We start from the raw sequence: 21,957 nt of genomic DNA, 5'->3' as shown, positions 1-21,957 counted from the left end.
AAGAGAAAAAAGTCCTACCAGTTTTATTGATTGTTGAAATATTGGCCATGAGAACAGGTACTGTTAAAGAAGCTAAGCATTGGATAGTTGGGAAAGTTGATTGGAAATATTCAGTAGGCTACTGCATGGTACATATTGGTGACAGGTCTTCCTGCTGAAAATTGATTAGTGAGTTAATCTCTCCATTAGAAACCAGTGCCAGTTGGGATTAAGCACTATTGCCAACTGGGACCAGATGACCACCATATGTGCAGTTAGTTTAGCTTCACCAAAGCCTTCTGCCTTCTGATGGTCCTCAAAGCTTTCTCCCATTCTGTTACCATGGCATTAGCTCAGGTGGTCATCTCTTGCTGTGACTGTTGCCACCTGTTCTTAACTGGCATCTCTGCCTTCCATCTCATCCTGCTCAAGGCCATTCTCTAAGCCATCCATCAGGGTGACATATCAGGAGAGCAGATCTTTGTATCACTCCCTAGCTTAAGTCACCATCACTGTGATTTTCAAACTGTACTTGCAATGTATAGGCTAAACATGGAAACACCCTCACACCCCTTCAGCTTTTTTTTTTAAGTTTTGTTTTTGTTTGGTTTTTTTTTTGATGTGGACCATTCTTAAAGTCTTTATTGAATTTATAACAAGACTGCTTCTGTTTTATGTTTTGGGTTTTGGGCCATGAGGCATGTGGGATCTTAGCACTCTGACCAGGGATTGAACACATACCTCCTGCATTCGAAAGTAACGTCTTAACCACTGGACAGCCAGGGAAGTCCCAGCTCTGTTTTTATACACTTTTTTTTTTCTTATAATGTGTTGCTATCTCACAACAGCTTTCTATTGGAAAACAATAGTTTGGTCTCTGAAATAGTTGGAAAATCCCTGGGCTACAGGATGAGATCTGTTATGTTATATACTAGGCTCTGTGTATGATATGTTTCACCAATTTTATTTTCTCCTTTCTTTATCTCATGATTTATGAATTACATTTTCAGCAATACACTGACTTGCTTTGGTTCTACACAGGAAGAAGTGCTATTCCCTTGCCTCTTCTTTTGCTTATTAATTTCTACTTTACTGTCTTGAATCTCATCACAACCCTTTTCTAACTAGTACCCTAACCCTTTCTTGATCACTTTCTCTATTTTAAATCTCTTTTTAGGTATTATCTCTCCCAGGAAGTGTTTACTTACCACAAGCTAGATTAATAACTTCAGTTGTGATATCTGACATCATTATATTTACTACATTGTCTTATAATTATTATCCTTCATTAACTGAAACTTTCTTGAGGGCAGGAACTGTGTCTCAATATTCTTTATGTTAACAATGCCTGGAACAGTTTAGGTGCTTACAAATGTTCAATGTATATATGTATACACAGGAGGCTCACAGATTGGTGGGGCCCAGGCAGTGGGTTGTAAAGTGCCTCCTAAAATATATTATCTAACTGCTTACTTAGTACTCCTATACAAGGTCATGGTAGGATAGTACCATTGACCATGTAGTCCAATGCCTGAGCTACATTTCCCACACTAGCTATATTCATGTGTTCTTATTCTTGAAGGTCTTAGAATGTCCTATAGATACAATTTATTAGAATTCCATTTTAAAGTCTTTAATTTTAGATAGAATTTCCAGGCAGGATATACTGTCAGAAGAAGCTTTAAAGAGATATAGGGAACCTTGTAATCATCTGCCAGTAAGAAAAATCTGTATAACAATTGAATAAATATCTTGAAATAAACATTATCATCTTCTCTTACCTCACCCATGACTGCATTTTCAAAGGTAAGATATTAATATTTACTAAAAAAGTCTTGGTTCATCCATGTCAGAAAGCAAAATTAACAAATTTATAAACAGTTGTTTAATGAAATTTTTCTTGTTAAATGGATTGGGATATTTTATAAAAGATGTGCTGCTTATGTGCCAAATTTGTTATTAAGCTTCTTTTTAGGGTAATCCTAACAAATATCTCACTTGTCCCATACTTCAGTTAGCAAATAATTAAATTACATTTTGGTTGTTTTCATTTCAAAGGCGTATTATTTTGGAATTTGGAAGTAGTTCTTCTAATGATAATATCCAGATGTTCATAAGGAGAAAAGATTATTTATTGATTTTGATTTATTTACTGATAAGCTTTTATTGACTTAATCCTTTCATTTGAATTCTGAGGTGTTAGAGTATGCTATCTAGAGCTTTTTAGGAGTTCTAAATAATTTTATATTTCTTTGCAAAGAATTTCAGTTGTCTCATTTCTACTTTTGCACCATGAGACTATTTTTTGCAGGATGAAATTGATAATTCTGGTTGCATTTTCAGCAGACGGTTAGTTTCCTGAGATTTAATTTTAGAGTGAGTTAGATTAGTCGTTTTTACATTTAGAAGATAATGAAGGAAATTTGGTAATTTAGTAAGAATATAAATGGTGATTCACAACTATAGGAAGGAGGCAAAATATTGTGATGATAGCTAGTACCCTAGACCTTTCTGTCTTAGGAATTGTTGATTAGAATAGCTGTTTGGTTTCATTTTTAGTAGAATGTAAATGCCCTGAAATAGCAGTGTATCTTCATGCTAGATTTTTGGGCACATGATTTTCTAGTTAAATTCTGCACTCATTTGTAGAAGGCCTCTGATGTCAAGACTTCATCTCTATAGAACTAAGGATTGGATAACTTGACAATGATGTCATGGTGTTTTGGAGAAGGAAATGGCAACCCACTCCAGGATTCTTGCCTGGAGAATCCCATGGGCAGAGGAGCCTGGCGAGCTCCATGGGGTTGCAAAGAGTCGGACATGACTGAGTAACACACGTGGTGTTTAGGCCTGGCTTTTTCAAGATTAACTAGGCTAACACATAGTTTTCAGAGAGGGAACTAAGGAGAGCAACACTAAATGATTTGCTCAAGGTCACGTGGCTAGTCAGTTGGCAGAGTTGGGCCCTAAGCCTCAGTCTTTTGACTCTCATTCCAAGTCTTTTCCCACTATTTCTCCCTCCCTGTTGAACACACATGTGGAAGTCTTGTGTGTAAACATGCACAGTGGATTACATTTTTAAACATTTTTAGTCACTTTGGGATTTCAGGCTATCTGTTTATTTCCCTTTTCTCCTTAAGACCAGTTGATTTCATACTCTACAGCATTGATAATAAATCATCAGATAGCACGTAGGAAATGCAAAATCTAGAATCAGAACAGATTAAGCACAGAGATTTTAGATAGTATATTTCCTAGGAAAGCTCACATTATGCTTTTAGTGTCAAATAATAACACCTTGGAAATACTTTTCTTTGCATGAACCTTACATTTCACCTTTAGCACCTCAAAGTAGGAGAAAACTGATAAGCTATTCATGGATGTTCTTAACACCTCAGTTCAATCCAGTTCAGTTGTGTCCAACTCTGCGACCCCATGGACTACAGGACACCAGGCCTCCTTGTCCATCACCAACTCCTGGAGTTTACTCAAACTCATGTCCTTTGAGTCATTGATGCCATCCCACCATCTCATCCTCTGTCATCCTGTTCTCCTCACACCTTCAGTCTTTCCCAGCATCAGGGTCTTTTCAAATGAGTCAACTCTTCGCATCAGGTGGCCAAAGTATTGGGGTTTCAGCTTCAACATCAGTCCTTCCAATGAACACCCAGGACTGATCTCCTTTAGAATGGACTGGTTGGATCTCCTTGCAGTCCAAGGGACTCTCAAGAGTCTTCTCCAACACTGCAATTCAAAAGTATCAATTCTTTGGTGCTCAGCTTTCTTTTTTTTTTTTTAATAAATTTATTTATTTTATTTGGGGGCTAATTACTTTACAGTATTGTAGTGGTTTTTGCCATACATCGACATGAATCAGCCATGGGTTTACATGTGTTCCCCATCCTGAACCCCTCTCCCACCTCCCTCCCCATCCCATCCCTCTGGGTCATCCCATTGCCCCAGCCCTGAGCATTTGTCTCATGCATTGAACCTGGAATGGTGTTCTGTTTCACATATGATAATATACATGTTTCAATGCTATTCTCCCAGAACGTCCCACCCTCACCTTCTCCCTCAGAGTCCATAAGACTGTTCTATGCATCTGTGTCTCTTATTCTGTCTCGCATATAGGGTTATCGTTACCATCTTTCAAATTCCATATATATGCATTAGTATACTGTATTGTTGTTTTTCTTTCTGATTTACTTCACTCTGTATAATGGGTGCCAGTTTCATCCATCTCAATAGAACTGATTCAAATGTATTCTTTTTAATGGCTGGGTGCTCAGCTTTCTTTATAGTCCGATTCTCACATCCATACATGGCTACTGGAAAAACCATAGCCTTGACTAGGCGGACCTTTGTTGGCAAAGTAATGTCTCTGCTTTTTAATATGCTGTCTAGGTTGGTCATAACTTGTTTCCCCAGGAATAAGCATCTTTTAATTTCATGGCTGCAGTCACAGTGTTTCCACTGTTTCTCCATCTATTTGCCATGAAGTGGTGGGACCGGATGCCATGATCTTTGTTTTCTGAATGTTGAGTTTTAAGCCAACTTTTTCACTCTCCTCTTTCACTTTCATCAAGAGGCTCTTTAGTTCTTCTTCACTTTCTGCCACAAGGATGGTGTCATCTGCATATCTGAGGTTATTGTTATTTCTCCCGGCAAACTTGATTCCAGTTTGCGCTTCTTCCAGCCCAGCGTTTCTCATGATGTACTCTGCATATAAATTAATAAGCAGGGTGACAATATACAGCCTTGACGTACTCCTTTTCCTATTTGGTACCAGTCTGTTGTTCCATGTCCAGTTCTAACTGTTGCTTCCCACCTGGCTAGTATTTATTCTTTGGGGAGTACATTATTGGTGAGAGATGGGGGAACAATGTTTTTTAAGTCTCTTTGCTGTTCCATAGTCTAATCCATATATACATCATTTACTTGCTTGATCTATGAAGCTTTTCTTAGTTTATTAAAGTAGGTATTGTGATAAAGACAATTATTAATGTTTCATTAATAATTATGAACTCACAAGTCCTTTTGTTTTTTTATAGATTGTGTCAGTATTGGTGCTGATGAGGGGAAAAAAAACTTCCTCCAGATTGTGAGCTCTGTCAGAGCAAGTGTTTAATTTTGTTTCTAGCACATAGAAGAGTGAAGATATCTGTAGGAGCTCAGTAAATTTTGTCAAGTGAATAAATGAACGAATGAATAGGTTAAATCTTATCAAAAATTTGGTAACTTTTAAATTTTTATTAGTGTTAATGGTGTTTTGAAATCACATTGCTGTGGAATGCATAGCATTATAAAATTAATATCATCAGTTATGATTTAAATACCATTTCCTCCATTAAGTATTGCACCTTATACCTTTCTTTTAGCACCTTTTTCACTTTGTATTCTCTAGTCCAGAAACAGAGCTGATGGTCCCTGTTAGACTACATGCTTCTTAAGGATAGATAATGCCTGTTTCATCTTTGTATCTTATCTAATAATAACTTATTTATAGTAATTATGAAAAAATATTAAAATCATGATATTTAATCAATGCATGCTAATTATAAAACTACTCTATTGCAGTATAAATTAATCAATTAATTTAATGATTGAGCATCTATGAGGGCCTAGTGTGTACGCTTATTGATGATACAGCATTAAACGGAAACCCATGATTCATGCCCTTATTGACTAATAATCTAGCAGGGGATGGAGATATAAATAAATAATGACAATAAAATCATTATCCTGTGCAAGTACACAATGGGGATTTGACCAAGGCTGTGTGTCAGGGAAGGCCCTCAGAAAGTCATTTTAAAGGGGAGAACTGAAAGGTAATAGAAATTAGGCAAAGGAGGGAACAGGAAAAGGAGAAAGGGGAGAGTATTACAGATAAATGTAACAGCAGGTGAGAAGAAAACCCAGATGACTTGACTGAAGATCAGACCAAATTTTAGTGTAGTTCAGCGGAGAATGGAGAGGAAGAAGAAATAAAATTGGAAAGATAGAGGTCAAATTATGAAGGGTTTGTGAATACTTTATCTTAAGCATAAACTCTGTCAAGCTGATTAATGACATGATCAAATTTTTATGTCTGAAAGGTCATTCTGGCATTTTAGTGACTTTGGACTTGGAGTTATAGGGATGTATTATAATCCAAATAGATATGAAAGATTTGTAAAGTCTTCCTCGTTTGAGTGGGAAAAACTTAGGAGGACTTGGCAAATTACTTCACTTCTGTCTGTCTCAGTTTCTGTGTCTGCATAATGGGATAATAATATTTTTATTTTGTCGGGTTGCAGTAAAGATTGAATTTAAAGGCACCAAGTGTAGTAACATGTACACTCTAAGTGCTGACAAGTTGACAAGTAAGTATTAACTGTTGATCATCATCTTGGATGTCTGTATGAGTTCTGTTTTGTATTGTATTTTACTTAGGACCTTACCTGTCGAGCTTTTCCAAAACTGCACACTTGTTTCTTACTCTTGGAAAAATGGATCCTGATGTCTAAAATTCTCAAAAGATTCTCAGATGATTTTGATGTTCACCAAAGACTGGTCCTGGAGATGTAGATGCTATTTTAGTGTGCAAGTAGACCCTGTTAGTCCTGGGCATCAGGCTTATGGGCTCCAGGTATTAAGCCATTCTCCCCTGTGTAGAAACAACTGTTTGGCATGAGTTTAGGTGGGTCATGGTGGAAGAGAAGAGTCATGATAAAAAAGGTACACTCAATAGTATCATAGTTTATGACATGTCATGAACTCTAAGTTGATGCTTGACACTTACCCGTTTGGTACTCTGTGTAATTCAGTGACTAGTTTCTACATTACATGACTTACTTGCAGGTCTGAAGTTTCATGTATCCAAATTATGGCGCCATTTCTATGGTATCTATATTGTGAACCATCCCAGTTACAAGAATACGCTAAACTCCGATTAACTCTGCTCAAAGTCTTACTTAAGCCCCGGGTCCTTTGTGACAAAGAACAACCATCAATTTTGGAACAACAGATACTACAACTGTGTTGTGACATGGTTCCATGTTTGCAGGTAAGGTCTTTTCTCCTCTTTCATTAATATGGCACCTGAATTAATAAGTATTGATTGTTATTGTTATACATAAAATAGAACCTATGTGATGTGGCAAACAGCTCTAGAAACGCTTTCTGGGTTTTGGAGATGATAATGGAAACAAATCTAGATTTCACTCTGATATATACAATGTTAACTAAATTCACAGAAATGTAAATCAACATAATCCATTTTAGGATTAGTAGGAATGAAAACTTTAAGAAGGACTCCTCAGGGAAAATAATTTTGAACTGAGTTTCCCCTTATGCTGGACACTGAGAAGGTTATAAGTTTAAAAAAAAAAAGTCCTCTTTGTGTAAGTTGGAAAAAGACATCTCTCTGGGTACATACAGCCCTAGGGGCTTGACTATCTGAGTGCTGGCTAGATTCCAGTTTTCAAAAGTTTCCTTATAGCATATGTGGTGACCTGTATGGATCCTATTCTTGAGAAGACCACAGTCTAGGAAGGGAGCTAAAACGGGTATATGCATTCTTATAATTCAAAGTAGATGGACAAAGATGTGTAATAGAGGTATGGATAGAATGCTTAGGGAGTTAAGAGGAATGATAAATTTGAGCTAATATCTCTGTAACTACAGATTTAAAAAAAATATTCAGTTGCCAGATTGTTGTAATTTGAATATAATATTCATTTATCCCATCTCACCATCTAGTTTGTTGTTTGACTACAAGCTGAGTACCATGCTGCTTAGCCGATAGGAGGGAATTTGTGAATGTTTTTCCAGGTGATCACTTAAGGTTACAGATGACCTGTTTCAAGTTTGTGTTATCAAGGAGTGACTAGAGTGAATCTTTTGTGACTCATAATCAGACTTTCCTGTAATCAAGGCAGAGAAATGTTAATTAAAGTGAATTCTCCTGTGGCTTTTTCAAAGCTTTTGCTTTGTGTGGCCAATAAAGCAGTGTATGTGCAGGACATATAGCACTAGGATACACTTGTTGCATAGCATGCTTGTATTACCCTGTTCTGTGCTCTTTGGTAGATGTTTGCCTTCACTGTCATCAACCTATATTAACAAGCCTAAATACTTCTAGAAGTGTGTTTTGTGAAGTATTTTCAGGAATCTGTGCATGCATGCTAAGTCACTTCAGTGGTATCTGACTCTTCGAGACCCCGTGGAGCATAGCCCGCCAGGCTGCTCCATCCGTGGGATTCTCCAGGCAAGAAGACTGGAGTGGGTTGCTTTACCTTCCTCCAGCAGATTTTCCTGACCCAGGGATGGAACCTGTGTCTCTTAGGTTTCCTGAATTGACAGGCAGGTTCTTTACCACTAGTGCCACCTGGGAATCTGTGGCTTGTTAATATATTTAGTCACAGTAGGTGAGAAGAAAAATCCAGATCCATCATTTGGAACTAATGGGACTAGTGACATAAATACATTTAATTATTAACAAATCAGCTTAATTGGAATGAAGAACAGAGCTGGGAGGGATCTTAGTGGTAATGTAATTCATTTTCCCACTACTTATATGTATTTATTATACTCTTTAAGAGACAACCATCCCATGACTAATTAAATATTTCAGTGATAGGAAGCATGCTATTTTGCAAGACAACCATTTTTTATATATATTTTTTAGCAAATACTTCTAATTGACCTGCATTTTCCTAAGATTACCCATGAGGCTCTGTTCTTCTCAAAACAAAACAAAATAAGCTTTTTAAACAGCTTACTTGCCTTCTATCTTACACATTTCTTCCTTCCTTTTCTTTCTTTTAATCCTTTACTCCCTTCCTCTCTTCTTTCTTTTCTTCATCAATTTCTTTACTTTTCCACATGAAATGGTTTCAACTTTTCACTGTTCTTTGCAAGGAATTTCTATAGTCTATTGGTGTTGAGAATGTATTATTATAAAATGTTCTTTTTAGAGCTGAATGTAGTACTGTAGATGTAGTCTGACCCATATGGAGCATTTCAAAACAATCGTATAATTAAAAGTTTTTCCTTAGAAATAGCCATCACACTATTGATCCGTAGGTCAATGAGATGCTGACCAGTGAAACTCCTATTTCTTTTTTTTCTCACTTCAATTGTTCTTTCATTTTGTATTTATGGAATTGCCTTTTTACCTGCCTTAAACTTCACTACTGACTTTGGTCCCAGTCGTTCTTTTTAATTGTGACTTGTCATCTCACATATTATTCATTTTACATGGTCTATTTCAACATAAAGAGAAACCATTACTTACCAAGTAATCTTGTTAAGAATTTTGCTAATGCTAAAGATTAGAAAGCCTTTAATGTTAAGTTACTGAGACTGTCTTGAAAAATTTTTTTTATTACAGAAAATTTTAAGTATGTGGAAAAAATGCACTCAAGGAAGTATGTTGTCAAATAAACATGAGGCTTTACTTTGTTTTAAATCCCTTTCAATTCTTGGTGGCCTTTTGCCTTTGCAAATATACTCCTTTATATGTTTGCAAAGGAGTAAAATAATTTGGCTACTGAACTATTCACATTTTTTCTTAATAACTTAGTATTTTCTGCTGTCTCCTCCCCCTTGATCTTTTAATATTTTTTCTTTTTATTTGTTAGAAAGTAATTTTTCTGTGTATAACTTACAGTCTTTTGGGGTTATTATAGTGGTAACGACTGGGTGAAAGGTACAGCTGGTCAACTGTAGGCTTTCCTCTTGATGAATTTAACAGACACAAGGCTCCTGATTGAAGCAGATGGTTCATTGTTTGTAATCTCTGGGAAATGCCAGTGTATCTGTGAGTAGGACCATATCCTTAGTACTAACTCCAGAATTTTGATCAGAACAGCTGGGTTTGAATTGAATTGGGATTTTCAAGAGCATTCAAGTCCTTCCTATCTAATACATTAGCCAGTTGAGAAGACACTCTACTATTTGAATATGGCCTTTCACTGCATCTGCCATGTTTGGAAATTATGCTCTCAGTTAAAGTTGTCTGAACAAATTTCTTGCAGACGGAGGGCTTAGCAGTGCATTAGAATAACATGCTAACCCTTTTCTTGCAGGTAACTATGTTGGAATTGTAGAAAGGCAAGTTCATTTGAAGGATTCAAAACCAACTTTAATTTATTTACTTCAACATGTGGTACTGTCATGTAATTTGTCTTTTAAAATCTGCACTGAGAGTAGTTAGAAAAATAAATGAGAAGAATTTGTGCTAGCTAGCAGTAACAAAAACAGTAGCAAATTGTGTTTCAGTTAGTGACAATAGGAGAAGGCAGAGTTGTATGATTTAACTGTCTTTGAGTTACATAAATTTCTTCATCTCTTTTAAGTCTTTATAGGTTTAGAGAAAAAATAGTTTATTGGTAAGCTTCTTGTATAAGTTAAATTATCCCTTGGTTTGTGTATTACTGTAATATCATAAAATGATTGTTTTTCAGATCAAAGATTTGATACAGACAACAGAAGTGATGCTGTTTATTGAAGAAGTATACTTAAACCTTTTGCGTTATCCTGTTTTCTGGAAAATTCAGCTTACCCAGCTGACCCTTCAGCTACTGTGTGTCTGTGAAGTCAGCTTAAACATAACTGGGGAATGCTCATCTTTACTTCACCTTTTAGAGCACAGTGTTGAGCTTATGAAGGAGGTAAGGATAGTAAGAAGTTTTAATATCAATTATCACTTACATTGGTCTTTTAGTAGCAAGGTGAGTATACTCTTTTGCTTTATTGCATATCAAAGGTGTTTTTTATCTAATACTATTAGATCATACTTTTGTGACCCCATGGACTATAGTTTGCCGGGCTCCTCTGTCTATGGAATTCTCCAGGCAAGAAAACTGGAGTGGGTAGCAATTCCCTTCTCCAGGGTATCTTCCCAACCAGGGATTGAACTTGGGTCTCCCACATAGCAGGCAAATTCTTTATCATCTGAGCCACCAGGGAAGCCCAGTAATATAATGCTGCTATCATCATTTATTATAAAAATGAGTCATTACATACTGTTTGGAGCATCAGTTAAGGGTATACCACAGTGACAGTTTTTTCATTTACTCATGTAGGACACAAATATTCAACACTTATATGCCACACTCTATGTAATGCTCAAAATACTCCAAGCAAGGCTTCAACAGTATGTGAACCAACAACTTCCAGATGTACAGGTTGGATTCAGAAAAGGCAGAGGAACCAGACATCAAAATGCCAACATCTGTTGGATCATAGAAAAAGCAAGAGAATTCCAGAAAAATATCTACTTTTGCTTCACTGACTACGCTAAAGCCTTTGACTGTGTGGATCACAATAAACTGTGGAAAATTCTTCAAGAGATGGGAATACCAGACCACCTGACCTGCCTCCTAAGAAACCTGTATGCAGGTCAAGAAGCAGCTGTTAGAACTGGACATGGAACAATGGACTGGCTCCAAATTGGGAAAGGAGTACGTGAAGGTTGTATATTGTCAACCTGCTTATTTAACTTGTATGCAGAGTACATCATGAGAAATGCTGGGCTTGATGAAGCACAAGTTGAAATCAAGATTGCCGTGAAAAATATCAATAACCTCAGATATGCAGATGACACTACCGTTACGGCAGAAAGCAAAGAGGAACTGAAGAGCCTCTTGATGAAGGTAAAGAGGAGAGTGAAAAGCTGGCTTAAAACTTAACATTCAAAAACGAAGATCATGGCATCCAGTTCCATCACTTCATGGGAAATAGTAGGGGAAGCAATGGAAAGAGTGAGAGACTTTATTTCTTGGGCTCCAAAATCACTGCAGACGGTGACTGTAGCCATTAAATTAAAAAACACTTGCTCCTTGGAAGAAAAGCTATGGCAAACCTAGACAGCATATTAAAAAGCAGAGATGTTACTTTGCCGACAAAGGTCCGTCTAGTCAAAGCTATGGTTTTTCCAGTAGTCATGTATGGATGTGAGAGTTGGACTGTAAAGAAGGCTGAGTGCCAAAGAACTGATGCTTTTTGTGATGTTGGAGAAAACTCTTGAGAATCCTTGGTCTGCAAGGAGATCAAACCAGTCAATCCTAGAGGAAATCAACCCTGAATATTTATTGGAAGGACTGATGCTGAAGCTCCAATACTTTGCCCATGTCATGCGAAAAGCTGACTCATTAGAAAAGACCCTGATGCATGGAAAGATTGAGGGCAGGAAGAGAAGGGGACGACAGAGGATGAGATGGTTGGATGGCATCACTGACTCATTGGACATAAGTTTGAGCAAACCCTGGGAGATAGTAAAGGACAGGGAAGACTGACGTGCTACAGTTTATAGGGTTGCAAAGACTCAGACACAACTGAATGACTGAAAAACAATGGAAGAATTCATTTGACCCTTGAACAACATGGGAATTAGGGGTGCCAACTCTCTGAGAGATGGAAAATACACGTATAACTTTACAGTCGGCTCTCCATATCTGGAGTTCTGCATCCGTTGATTCAACCATCTGCTGATTGTATAGTTCTATAGTATGTATCTGTTGACAAACATCTATGTACAAGCGGACCTGTGCAGTTCAAACCCATGTGTTTATCAAGAGTCATTTGTTCATAAATGAAAAGGCCATTCTGTGACCTCAAGTGACTTAGAAACATGCTAATAAATAATTGTAGTACAGTTAGGTAAATGTTTTTGTGGGGGTGTATTTAAAGCCCAGTGGAAGGATAATTTAAGGGAGGTAGGGCCTGAGTTCAGATTGGAGGAGTTTGCTAAGGAAACTTGGTACAAACTGCAGTGTGTGCCCAAACATAGAAACGTGAGAAAGTCACAGGCATGGCCCATTCAGAAAAAAGTGTTGAGTGTTACTGAGGATTAAGATGTAGGAGAGAAGGCTGAGCCTATCACAAAGGCTCTTCCCTTCCTCACAAATGAGCTTATGTCTTATCTTTTAGGCAGTGGCATGCTATTGAAGAACTTTCAGCAAAGTGGTGCCCCCCTACTTGTGTGTGTGTGTAAGATCATTCTAGTGGGAGAGTGGGAAAGGGTTTGAAGGAAGGGAACACAAATAGGGCAGGAAGTGAGGATGGATAGACTGCTAGGGCTGCCATAATAAAATAATCACAGATTGGATACCTTAAGCAACAGAAATTCATTTCTTGCAGTTCAGGAGACTAGGAAGTCCAAGATGAGGGTGCTGGCCAATTTGATTCCTAGTAAGATCTCTTTCTTGCTGGCTTGTAGAAGGCTGCTGTCTCACTGTGCACACAGTGGAGAGAGGACATGAATAAGGTCTCTATTGTTTCTTCTTACAAGACGCTAATCCTTTTGAATTAAGGCTCCACCCTTATGACCTCATTTAACTATTAATAATTACTTCCTGACTCCAAATACAGTCAATTGGCAGTAAGGGCTTCATCGTATATATTTTCGAAGGGGGTCCTCAGTCCATGGCAAGGGGCTAATTAGGGAAACAAAAACAGGAAAAGAGAAATAAAGAACATGAAATCAGTACGGCCATGTGGTTGAGTACACGGTCAAGGAGAAGTCCTTGGTGGAGTCTCAACTTTCTATTTTGGGCAACTAGATGGTGGCAGTCACTTTAGAAATGGTAGCTGATGTTGGAGGGAAGATGATAAATTTAGTTTGAGATATGCTTGGTTTGAGGTATGTAGGTATCATAGATGGATATATGGTTTTAGAATTTAGGATGGAAGCTTAGGCTAAAGGTATCGATTTGTAAACATCAACTCTGGAGTGAGAGTTTTAACCATGGAGTGCATGACAGGATTTGGGATGGAATTGTAGGGGCTGTGAATATTTGGAGTGTATTGATACAGAGGAGTCTGAGAAAGTACAGCTAGGAGGATTGTATCATAAGCAGAAGAGACAGGTGATCATCCTCCCTTTCGAGATACCCCTTCTTGTGTCATCTGTCTCAGACATGAAAATCAACGGAAGGAATTTTTAAAAAAGAGGATTGGTCAACAGGGTTCTGGAGAGAGGATTCAAAGTAAGGGCTGGAAAGTATTCTTAGGGTTCAGCCTGTAGAGATGTATTCTTCACAGAAGAAGCAGTTTCAGCCGAGTGATGGCGATAGGAACCAAATTGGAATAAAGGAGTGAATGGTAAGTGAGGAAACAGAGAACATGAGTGTAGATTTTGGTGGGAGGTAGGAGCCAGGGAAGACTCAAGTAAATCTTTTGTCAGTTTGTCAGTTTTGTGATTAGCATGATTTCACCAATGCTGGGTTTTATATGTGTGTGTGTTGTGTGTGTTAGATGCTCAGTCATGTCCGACTCTTTTCAACTCCATGGATTATAGCTTGCCAGGCTCCTCTGTCCATGGAATTCTCCAGGCAAGAATGCTGAAGTGGGTAGCCATTCTCTTCTCCAGGGTATCTTCCTGACCTGGGGGTTGAACCTGAGTCTCCTGCATTGCAGACAGATTCTTTGCTGTCTGAGCCACCAGGGGAAGCAGATGCTGGGTTTTTTTTTTTTCTTTTTTTTTTAATTAGTTTATTTTCTATTTTTTAACTTTACAATATTGTATTTGTTTTATATATATATTATATAATGATATGTTTGTGTTATATATTAATGGTAACTTTAAAAAATTATAATATTATATATTGTCTATTAGATACAGTAATATATAGTAATAATGTATAGTAACATTTAATATATGGTAATATATGTTGTTAAACATATTAAATGTTACTATACATTATTACCATATCCCAAGTGGCACTAGTGGTAAAGAATCCATCTGCCAATGCAGGAGATATAAGAGGCATGGGTTTGATCCCTGGATTGGGAAGATCTCCTGGAGTAAGAAATGGCACCCCACTCCAGTATTCTTGCCTGGAAAATTCCATGAGCAGAGGAGCTAGGTGGACTACTGCCTATGGGGTCGCAAAGAGTTAGACACAACTGAGCACATACTTAGATGTTACAAATTATGTAGTTAATATTATAAAATAATCATACTTTTTCAGATGTTTATTTATATCAATTTTATATAGTTATACCTATTAGATAATAACTATAATAGATAATATATTGATATACTAATAAAATATATATAAAATATGGATAAATAGTATTTGTAGATAAATAATATATAGAAAATACTATATAGATAATAATATATAGTTAAATTACTTGGAATTGCCTGTCTTAACCATATATGTAATGTAGTTAACAGGTAAACCCATAATGTTCCTTTGTGTTTGTGTAGATTCATGTGAGTAGGAGACAGTTTTTTATGGCAAATATTTTGCTATGGCAGTTAGGTGAAAAAGACAAGATCTGTGAAGTTTATATTCCAATCAAATTGTTCAGACTAGAGTGCATCAAAATCACTAGGCAGATTTTATTTAAACTGTAAATGCCTAGGTCCTACCCCTAGAGATATTGAATTAGCTGGACTGGATGGGTCCAAACATCTACCTTTTAAACTAGCACCCTTAAATAATTTTATTATTATATATATATTTGTGTGTATAAGGTAAACAACCTTAAAAGCATCAAAAATCAAGAAATAGAACTTTTCTGGCAACCCTAGAAGTTTTCCAGGAGCCCAATCCTAATCACAACCTCCTTTCTCCCCTGACTATCCTGACTTCTATAGTGATATCTTCTTTATATTTGTTTATAGTTTTATCACCTCCGTGTATATCTGTACATTGTTTACATGTTAAAAAAAAAGAAAAAGAAAAACCTGGCTTATGTGAGCTATAGAGTTTTGTAAATCTTGAAATCTGCTGATTGCAATCTCTTGGTGCACTTTGACATGTTTCTCTGTTCATAGGTTGTTAGCTATAGAGGCCTGATCAGATTCAGATTTTTGTTTTGTTTTTTGTCTCCAAGACTGCAGGGCATGGTGTGTTCTTTCATCAAGAAGCACATAATATGTGTTGCTTTTCTTTTTATGATGTTGATAGTTGTTGATGCTCAGTGCCTAGTTCCATTAATTCTTTAGGAATTAAAGAAATGATGATCTAATTCTGTTCTTCTTCATTTGTTAGCTGGAATACTTCTCTTAAAAGAAGTAGTTGGTTCCACTTAGTATTTGGTTATCTAGTAGTAGAGTTTATACAGAAAAGTTAGAATACATGCTTGACTCTTTCCCTTTACTTACTAATTTCTGAAAGTATTCTGAACTTATAGATTTAAACATATTTGATGCATTTCAACTTCTTATAGGTAATATCCTTATTAAAATTCAGATTGTCCTATTTTTGGCTTGAGTTGAATTTTAAAAATATTTTTGATTTTAATATAGAATGACAGAATACTTTCATTGAGAATGATGAAATGGTGTCTGTGGGAGAAGGTCTTATTTATGCTGTGTCTTCCATCTGCCCAATATTTAAAAAATTTTAGAAGGAATTAAAAATATGTAGAACTGTTAAAATAATTATGTTGTGAAATTTCCTGTCCCCCAGGAAATTTAGCTAAATGTTCAATTCAAATATTACAATAACTTGTCTTTTCCTCTTTATTCCTTTTTTGTTCTTATATCGGATTTACTTCATTGCACACTGAAAATGGATGTATTTCTTAGGCTACATTAGTTTCAATGTATTTGGTCTTAGCTGAACTATTTTTAGCCTGTTTGAATGATCATAACATAAGGTGCTTTCCATTTCAAGCAAAATATATATATTCTTTTCTCTCTTTTTTTTTTTTGGCTATACCATGTGACTTGTATGACCTTAGTTCCCTGACCAGTGATTGAACCCATGCCCCCTGCATTGGAAGCACAGAGCCCTAAGCATATGTATTCTTAACAGAAAATATTGTTTGTGCAGAGACTAGGTAGCTTTCAAAGTGGAGAGTGCTATACATTCCAGCTTTGGGAAGGCTGGAAACCTATGTTCCCTAACACATTACCATCAGATGACTCAGTGCCCCCTACCTCTCTTCACTGTGTGTCTCAGTTTAAGTTCTCAGATTCCTAGGAAGAATGGTCTGATTGGCCCAGCTTGGATCAGTCAACTCTCAGCGGAGGACAAGGAAGGTTGCAGAGCCATGACCCTGGGGGATTGTGTGAGCTGGGCTGTCATCTTTGTTGTGTCTGCTACAGAGACTTACCTCTGCTGTAGCCTTTCTCATTCTTTGTTTTTCACTAAACAGACAAAACAGCAATAAGAAAAAAAAATCCAACAACAATGTAAAAACTTTTCATGCTCTCTTGTTCACAGTAGCATCCCTGAGACCAGCATATGCACGGCCTGCCTGGTACACAGGTGATGCTCAGTGCTATCTTTCATTTGATTGAGGTGAAAGGACTCCAGGTGTTTGTTGTCATTAAGACTCCAGTGATATCTGTGGTCCAACATAAAGGTTTCTTTACTTCTTTTCTCCAGTTAGGCTCTTGAATTAGCCTTGGTTCCCCAAAAAGTAGACCCTGAACTTCCCTAAAGGCAAAAACAAAACCTGGGTTTCCACAAAGGCAAAGGCTTATCATCAGGAGTCCATGTGTGGCTGTGATCTCAGGAAGCAAGTGGGAGAGAGACAGGAAGAATGAAATACTAAAGGAGGAAGAGGCAGTACGAGTATTATCAACTTGGCCGCTACTGTAAGGAGCCAGTTGCTCATCTCATGGAATATGCTAAGAAGTGTTATGGAAGATGATTCAGAACCTGTCAGAAGGATCCAGAATAAAGGCGGAAGCGTTTATCCCTGGACTTCTCTTAACAACTTGTCAAGCCTTGGCCTATGTATGGGGCTTTAACTTCCCTGTACTTCTGGATCTCTCAGTGGCCTGGGGCAGGCAGTTTGAGTCACTACGGCTATGTTAGACATCTCATGAACACCTTCAAATACTACAGCTATACAGCTATAGTATTTGAAGGTGTTCATGAGATGTCTAACATAGCCTTTTATTGAAAGACCTCATTAAATGGTACCATTCTCAGGTGTTTATTAAATCAGTGGAAGTGAAGTATTAGTCACTCAGTCGTGTCTGACTTTTTGGGACCACATGGACCCCACCAAGCTCCTCTGTCCATGGGATCCTCCAGACAAGAATATTGGAGTGAGTAGCCATTCCCTTCTTCAGGGGATCTTTCCAACTCAGAGACAGAACCTGGGTCCCCTGCACTGCAGACAGATTCTTTTACCATCTGAGTCACCAGGGAAGCCCTCTAATCACACAAAAAATTTGCGACCTCTCAGAATCATGAACAATTTAAAGTCATCTAGTCTCATCCTCTGCCATTACTTTTCCTTATTTTGGATGTCTTGATATACAGCTCTTTCTCTTCCACCCTCTGTTCTCAACAGGCCAGTCTCCTGAGAAGCTACTTGATGGCCTTTCCAATGATAGCCTGTGTGTTAAAGGCTTTCCAATGGGTTTCTTCCATTGGCAGGAGGATTCTTTTTACCACTGAGCCACCAGAGAAGCTGAAGATGTAGATATACATTTATTAATTTGTGCCAGAGTTGATGGCATCTCCAGGATTATAACTCTGGTTGTGTCAGACTAATTTCGTTTCTCTCTAGTGTTTCTTTAACACACAGTTCTATCTCACATTTCATTTTTTAATTTTTTGCCTACACTCATGATTGATGGGAAATTTCTGATTGTAGAATTGTAGAATTCTACAGAATTTGTAGAAATGTAGAATTCTACAGAATTTGTTACAGAATTGTAGATACTTCTATAAATTTCAGAATGAAGTAATTTTAGCAGAGTGTGTTGGACCTTCTTTAGTTCCATAATACATTATTGTTTTCTTTATTTAGAAACCTCAAATAACATCTTATGCCACTTGCATTTTCCTTATTAGAATTTAATGTACATGTCCTTTTTATCTTTTTTTAATTTCATTTATATACTTGGTGAAATTAATGCCCTTAAGTTTCTATGGTTATTGCTTTACTATACTTACATATACTTAATAAGTTACTGTAATTTAAAAATAATCTCTGCTTCTCTGGTACTAATGTTTCTTTTATTATAATAACATGATTTATCAAAATTTGTTAAGTGTAATTTATTATGTAAGTTGTATAGATGAGCGATGTCTGTATTACCTAAGTAGACAATTCAGCTACTTTCCAGGAATGAAATATTCTTAAGTATTTCAGGTAGTTTTTATTGGTTTACAAAGATTGACTGTTTTGAAGACTGCAGGTTTTCCCTCTGAATTAGTATGGTTTATAGCTTATTGCTCTTTGGCCAGATATGATAACATTTTGAATTTACTTGTGACTGCTGTGGCATTCAACAATTCTTCTTTAATAGAGCAGGCTTACTATGAGTAATTTTGTACAATAGGTTTATAATATTTCATGTTAAATATATTTTTCCTAGATACATATTATAAATCAATGGGTCTTGGAAACTTCTTCAGCTCTTCACTTTTCTTCTTTTCCTTTAGGATTTTCCTGTTGAACCAGTCATAATTGGAATAGCTTTACTACTTCTACAGACTCCAGCAAGTCAACAGAAGCCAATCTTAAGTCTAGGTAAATAAAAATACGCTCACAAGAGTAATATAAATTAACACGAGTATTGGCAGGTGTCACTTGACCTACATATTGTACTGTGCTGTAAAGTCATACATATTTTGAATGTCCATTCTGGAATTTTTCTGTTTAGTCGTTATCAAATAGAGCTTTCTTTTTCTTATCAAAGTGTTTTGTGCAAGATTCCATATACCATAATTTACCAAATATCTCAGCTGTTCATTAGGACATTATGTTCTAAATTATATAGCAGTGACATTGGTAAATATTTTGAAGGGTGTGTCAGCTCATTCACAGTTGTACAGCAAACAGAATCAATAGCATAAAACCCTTGAAGCAGAATAAGTGTTTAGCATTTGAATTTACTTTTAAAACTCTATACACCTTTGCTATTCAAAACTGGTGCCACATTGAACAAGGCTTAATTTATGATTTTTTTGTTAACCTACCTAGAACAAATGAAGATAACATTCTTTGTCCAATATTGACTTAAAAAAAAGTAAGGAATGGGGCTAAAGGGAGGCAAAAAAATGTTTTGTTTAAGAATAATTTGGGACAATGAGGTACCATCTCATGCCAGTCAGAACGGCTGCTATCAAAAAGTCTACAAACAATAAATGCTGGAAAAAAAATAAAATAAAATAAAAATAAAAATTAAAAAAAATAAAATAAAATAAATGCTGGAGAGGGTGCAGAGAAAAGGGAACCCTCTTACACTGTTGGTGGGAATGCAAACTAGTATAGCCACTATGGAGAACAGTGTGGAGATTCCTTAAAAAACTGGAAATAGAACTGCCGTAATACCTAGCAATCCCACTGCTGGGCATACACACCGAGGAAACCAGAATTGAAAGAGACATGTGTACTCCATTGTTCATCACAGTACTGTTTACAATAACCAGGACATGGAAGGAACCTAGATGTCCATTGGCAGACGAATGGATAAGGAAGCTGTGGTACATATACACAATGGAATATTACTCAGCTGTTAAAAAGAATGCATTTGAATCAGTTCTAATGAGGTGGATGAAACTGAAGCCTATTGTACAGAGTGAAGTAAATCAGAAAGAAAAATACCAATACAGTATATTAATGCATATATATGGAATTTAGAAAGATGGTAATGATGACCCTATATACAAGACAGCAAAAGAGACATAGATGTAAAGAACAGACTTTTGGACTCTGTGGGAGAAGGTGAGGGTGGGATGATTTGACAGAAAACCATTGAAACATGTGTATTACCTTATGTGAAATAGGTCAACAGTCCAAGTTTGATGCGTGAAACAGGGCACTCAAAGCCAGTGCACTGGGACAACCCTGAGGGCTGGGATGGGGAGGGAGGTGGGAGGGGGGATCAGGATGGGGGACACTTGTACACCCATGACTGATTCATGTCAATGTATGGCAAAACCCACCACAATATTGTAAAGTAATTAGCCTCCAATTAAAATTAATTAATTAATTAAAAAAAAGAATAATGTGGGAAAGAATCAAGTTTGCAGATCAACAAACAAGTCATACCTTTAAATTGTGGCTTTTACATTAATACTGCCTCACTTTACTTGGTCCAATATAATACATGCAATAATATAGGATGTTGTCTAAATTGTGATGTGTATGTTATGATGCCATGATTTGTTGATTCATCCCCACTTTCATTTTTAAAATGTGCTTGAGGTAAATACTGATGGTGTAACTCCTTCTGGGCATTTTAATCCATGATTTTGAGGATGAATTGCTCTTTCATTTACAGTGTCTTAGAAATAGCTTTAGCGTATGGAAGGAACCCTTGGCTCTTTTAAGGGCTTTGATTCCTACCCTGCTTTTGCTTATTGGCCCTGTTCTCTTTGTACCTCCCTCCCTAGTCTCTTACTAAACTGTTTTTGCCTCCCCCCCTTAAAGAGTATACATGGCATCCTCCTATAGGTATAATTTTCCAATCCTGTTACTTATGACAATCATAGTTTTATTATTTTTTAAAAGCAGCTTTATTGAGGCAAATTTACTTACCATACAGCTCACTGTTTTTAAATGTACAATAACATGCTTTTAAAAGTAAATTTATGGGACTTCCCTGGTTGTACATTGGAAAAGAATCCACCTGCAAATGCAGGGGACACGGGTTCGATCCCTGGTTTGGGAAGATTCCATATGCCATGGAGAAACTAAGCCTTGCACCACAACTAATGACCCCATGGGCTACAACTACTGAAACCTGCAAGCTCTAGGGGGCACAGCTAATGAGCCTGTGTGCTGCAACCATTGAAGCTCTCATGACTAGAGCCCGTGCTCCACGAGAGAAGCCACGTCAATGAGAAGCCCATGCACTGCAACTAGAGAGTAGCCCTCGCTCACCACAACCAGAGACAAGCCCACATAGCAACGGAGACCCAGTACAGCCATAAATAAATAAATTTTAAAAAAGTAAATTTACAGAATTGTGCCACCAGCTCCACAGTCTAGTTTTAGAATATTTTGCATCAATCCCTCGCCCCCAAATTTCTTGCACCCATTTACAGTTAATCCTCATTCCCA

The 21,957-nt window shown here is 37.0% G+C and overlaps 1 protein-coding gene across 11 annotated transcripts in view; it reads left to right on the top strand.

Moving 5' to 3' along the window:
* FOCAD (focadhesin) overlaps positions 1-21,957 on the top strand; it is a 301,886-nt gene that overhangs the window by 75,656 nt on the left and 204,273 nt on the right. For 10 of the 11 annotated variants that reach the window (XR_014076742.1, XR_014076743.1, XM_081569967.1 and 7 more), the window contains 3 exons: positions 6,820-7,024; positions 10,428-10,634; positions 19,332-19,419. The exons of the other annotated variant lie outside the window; for it this stretch is intronic. Coding sequence is in view for 8 of the 10 variants with exons in the window: in XM_081569967.1 (XP_081426093.1) it covers positions 6,820-7,024; positions 10,428-10,634; positions 19,332-19,419 (500 nt within the window). In the remaining 2 variants the exon portion in view is untranslated. The remainder of the gene's footprint in view (positions 1-6,819; positions 7,025-10,427; positions 10,635-19,331; positions 19,420-21,957) is intronic. 11 annotated transcript variants of the gene reach the window in all.

The sequence above is a fragment of the Giraffa tippelskirchi genome, chromosome 1 (genome assembly GCF_054371585.1).
Source record: "Giraffa tippelskirchi isolate mGirTip1 chromosome 1, T2T-mGirTip1v1.2.pri, whole genome shotgun sequence".
NCBI classification, from domain to species: Eukaryota; Metazoa; Chordata; class Mammalia; order Artiodactyla; family Giraffidae; genus Giraffa; species Giraffa tippelskirchi.
This window is presented reverse-complemented; position numbering and strand designations above follow the sequence as displayed.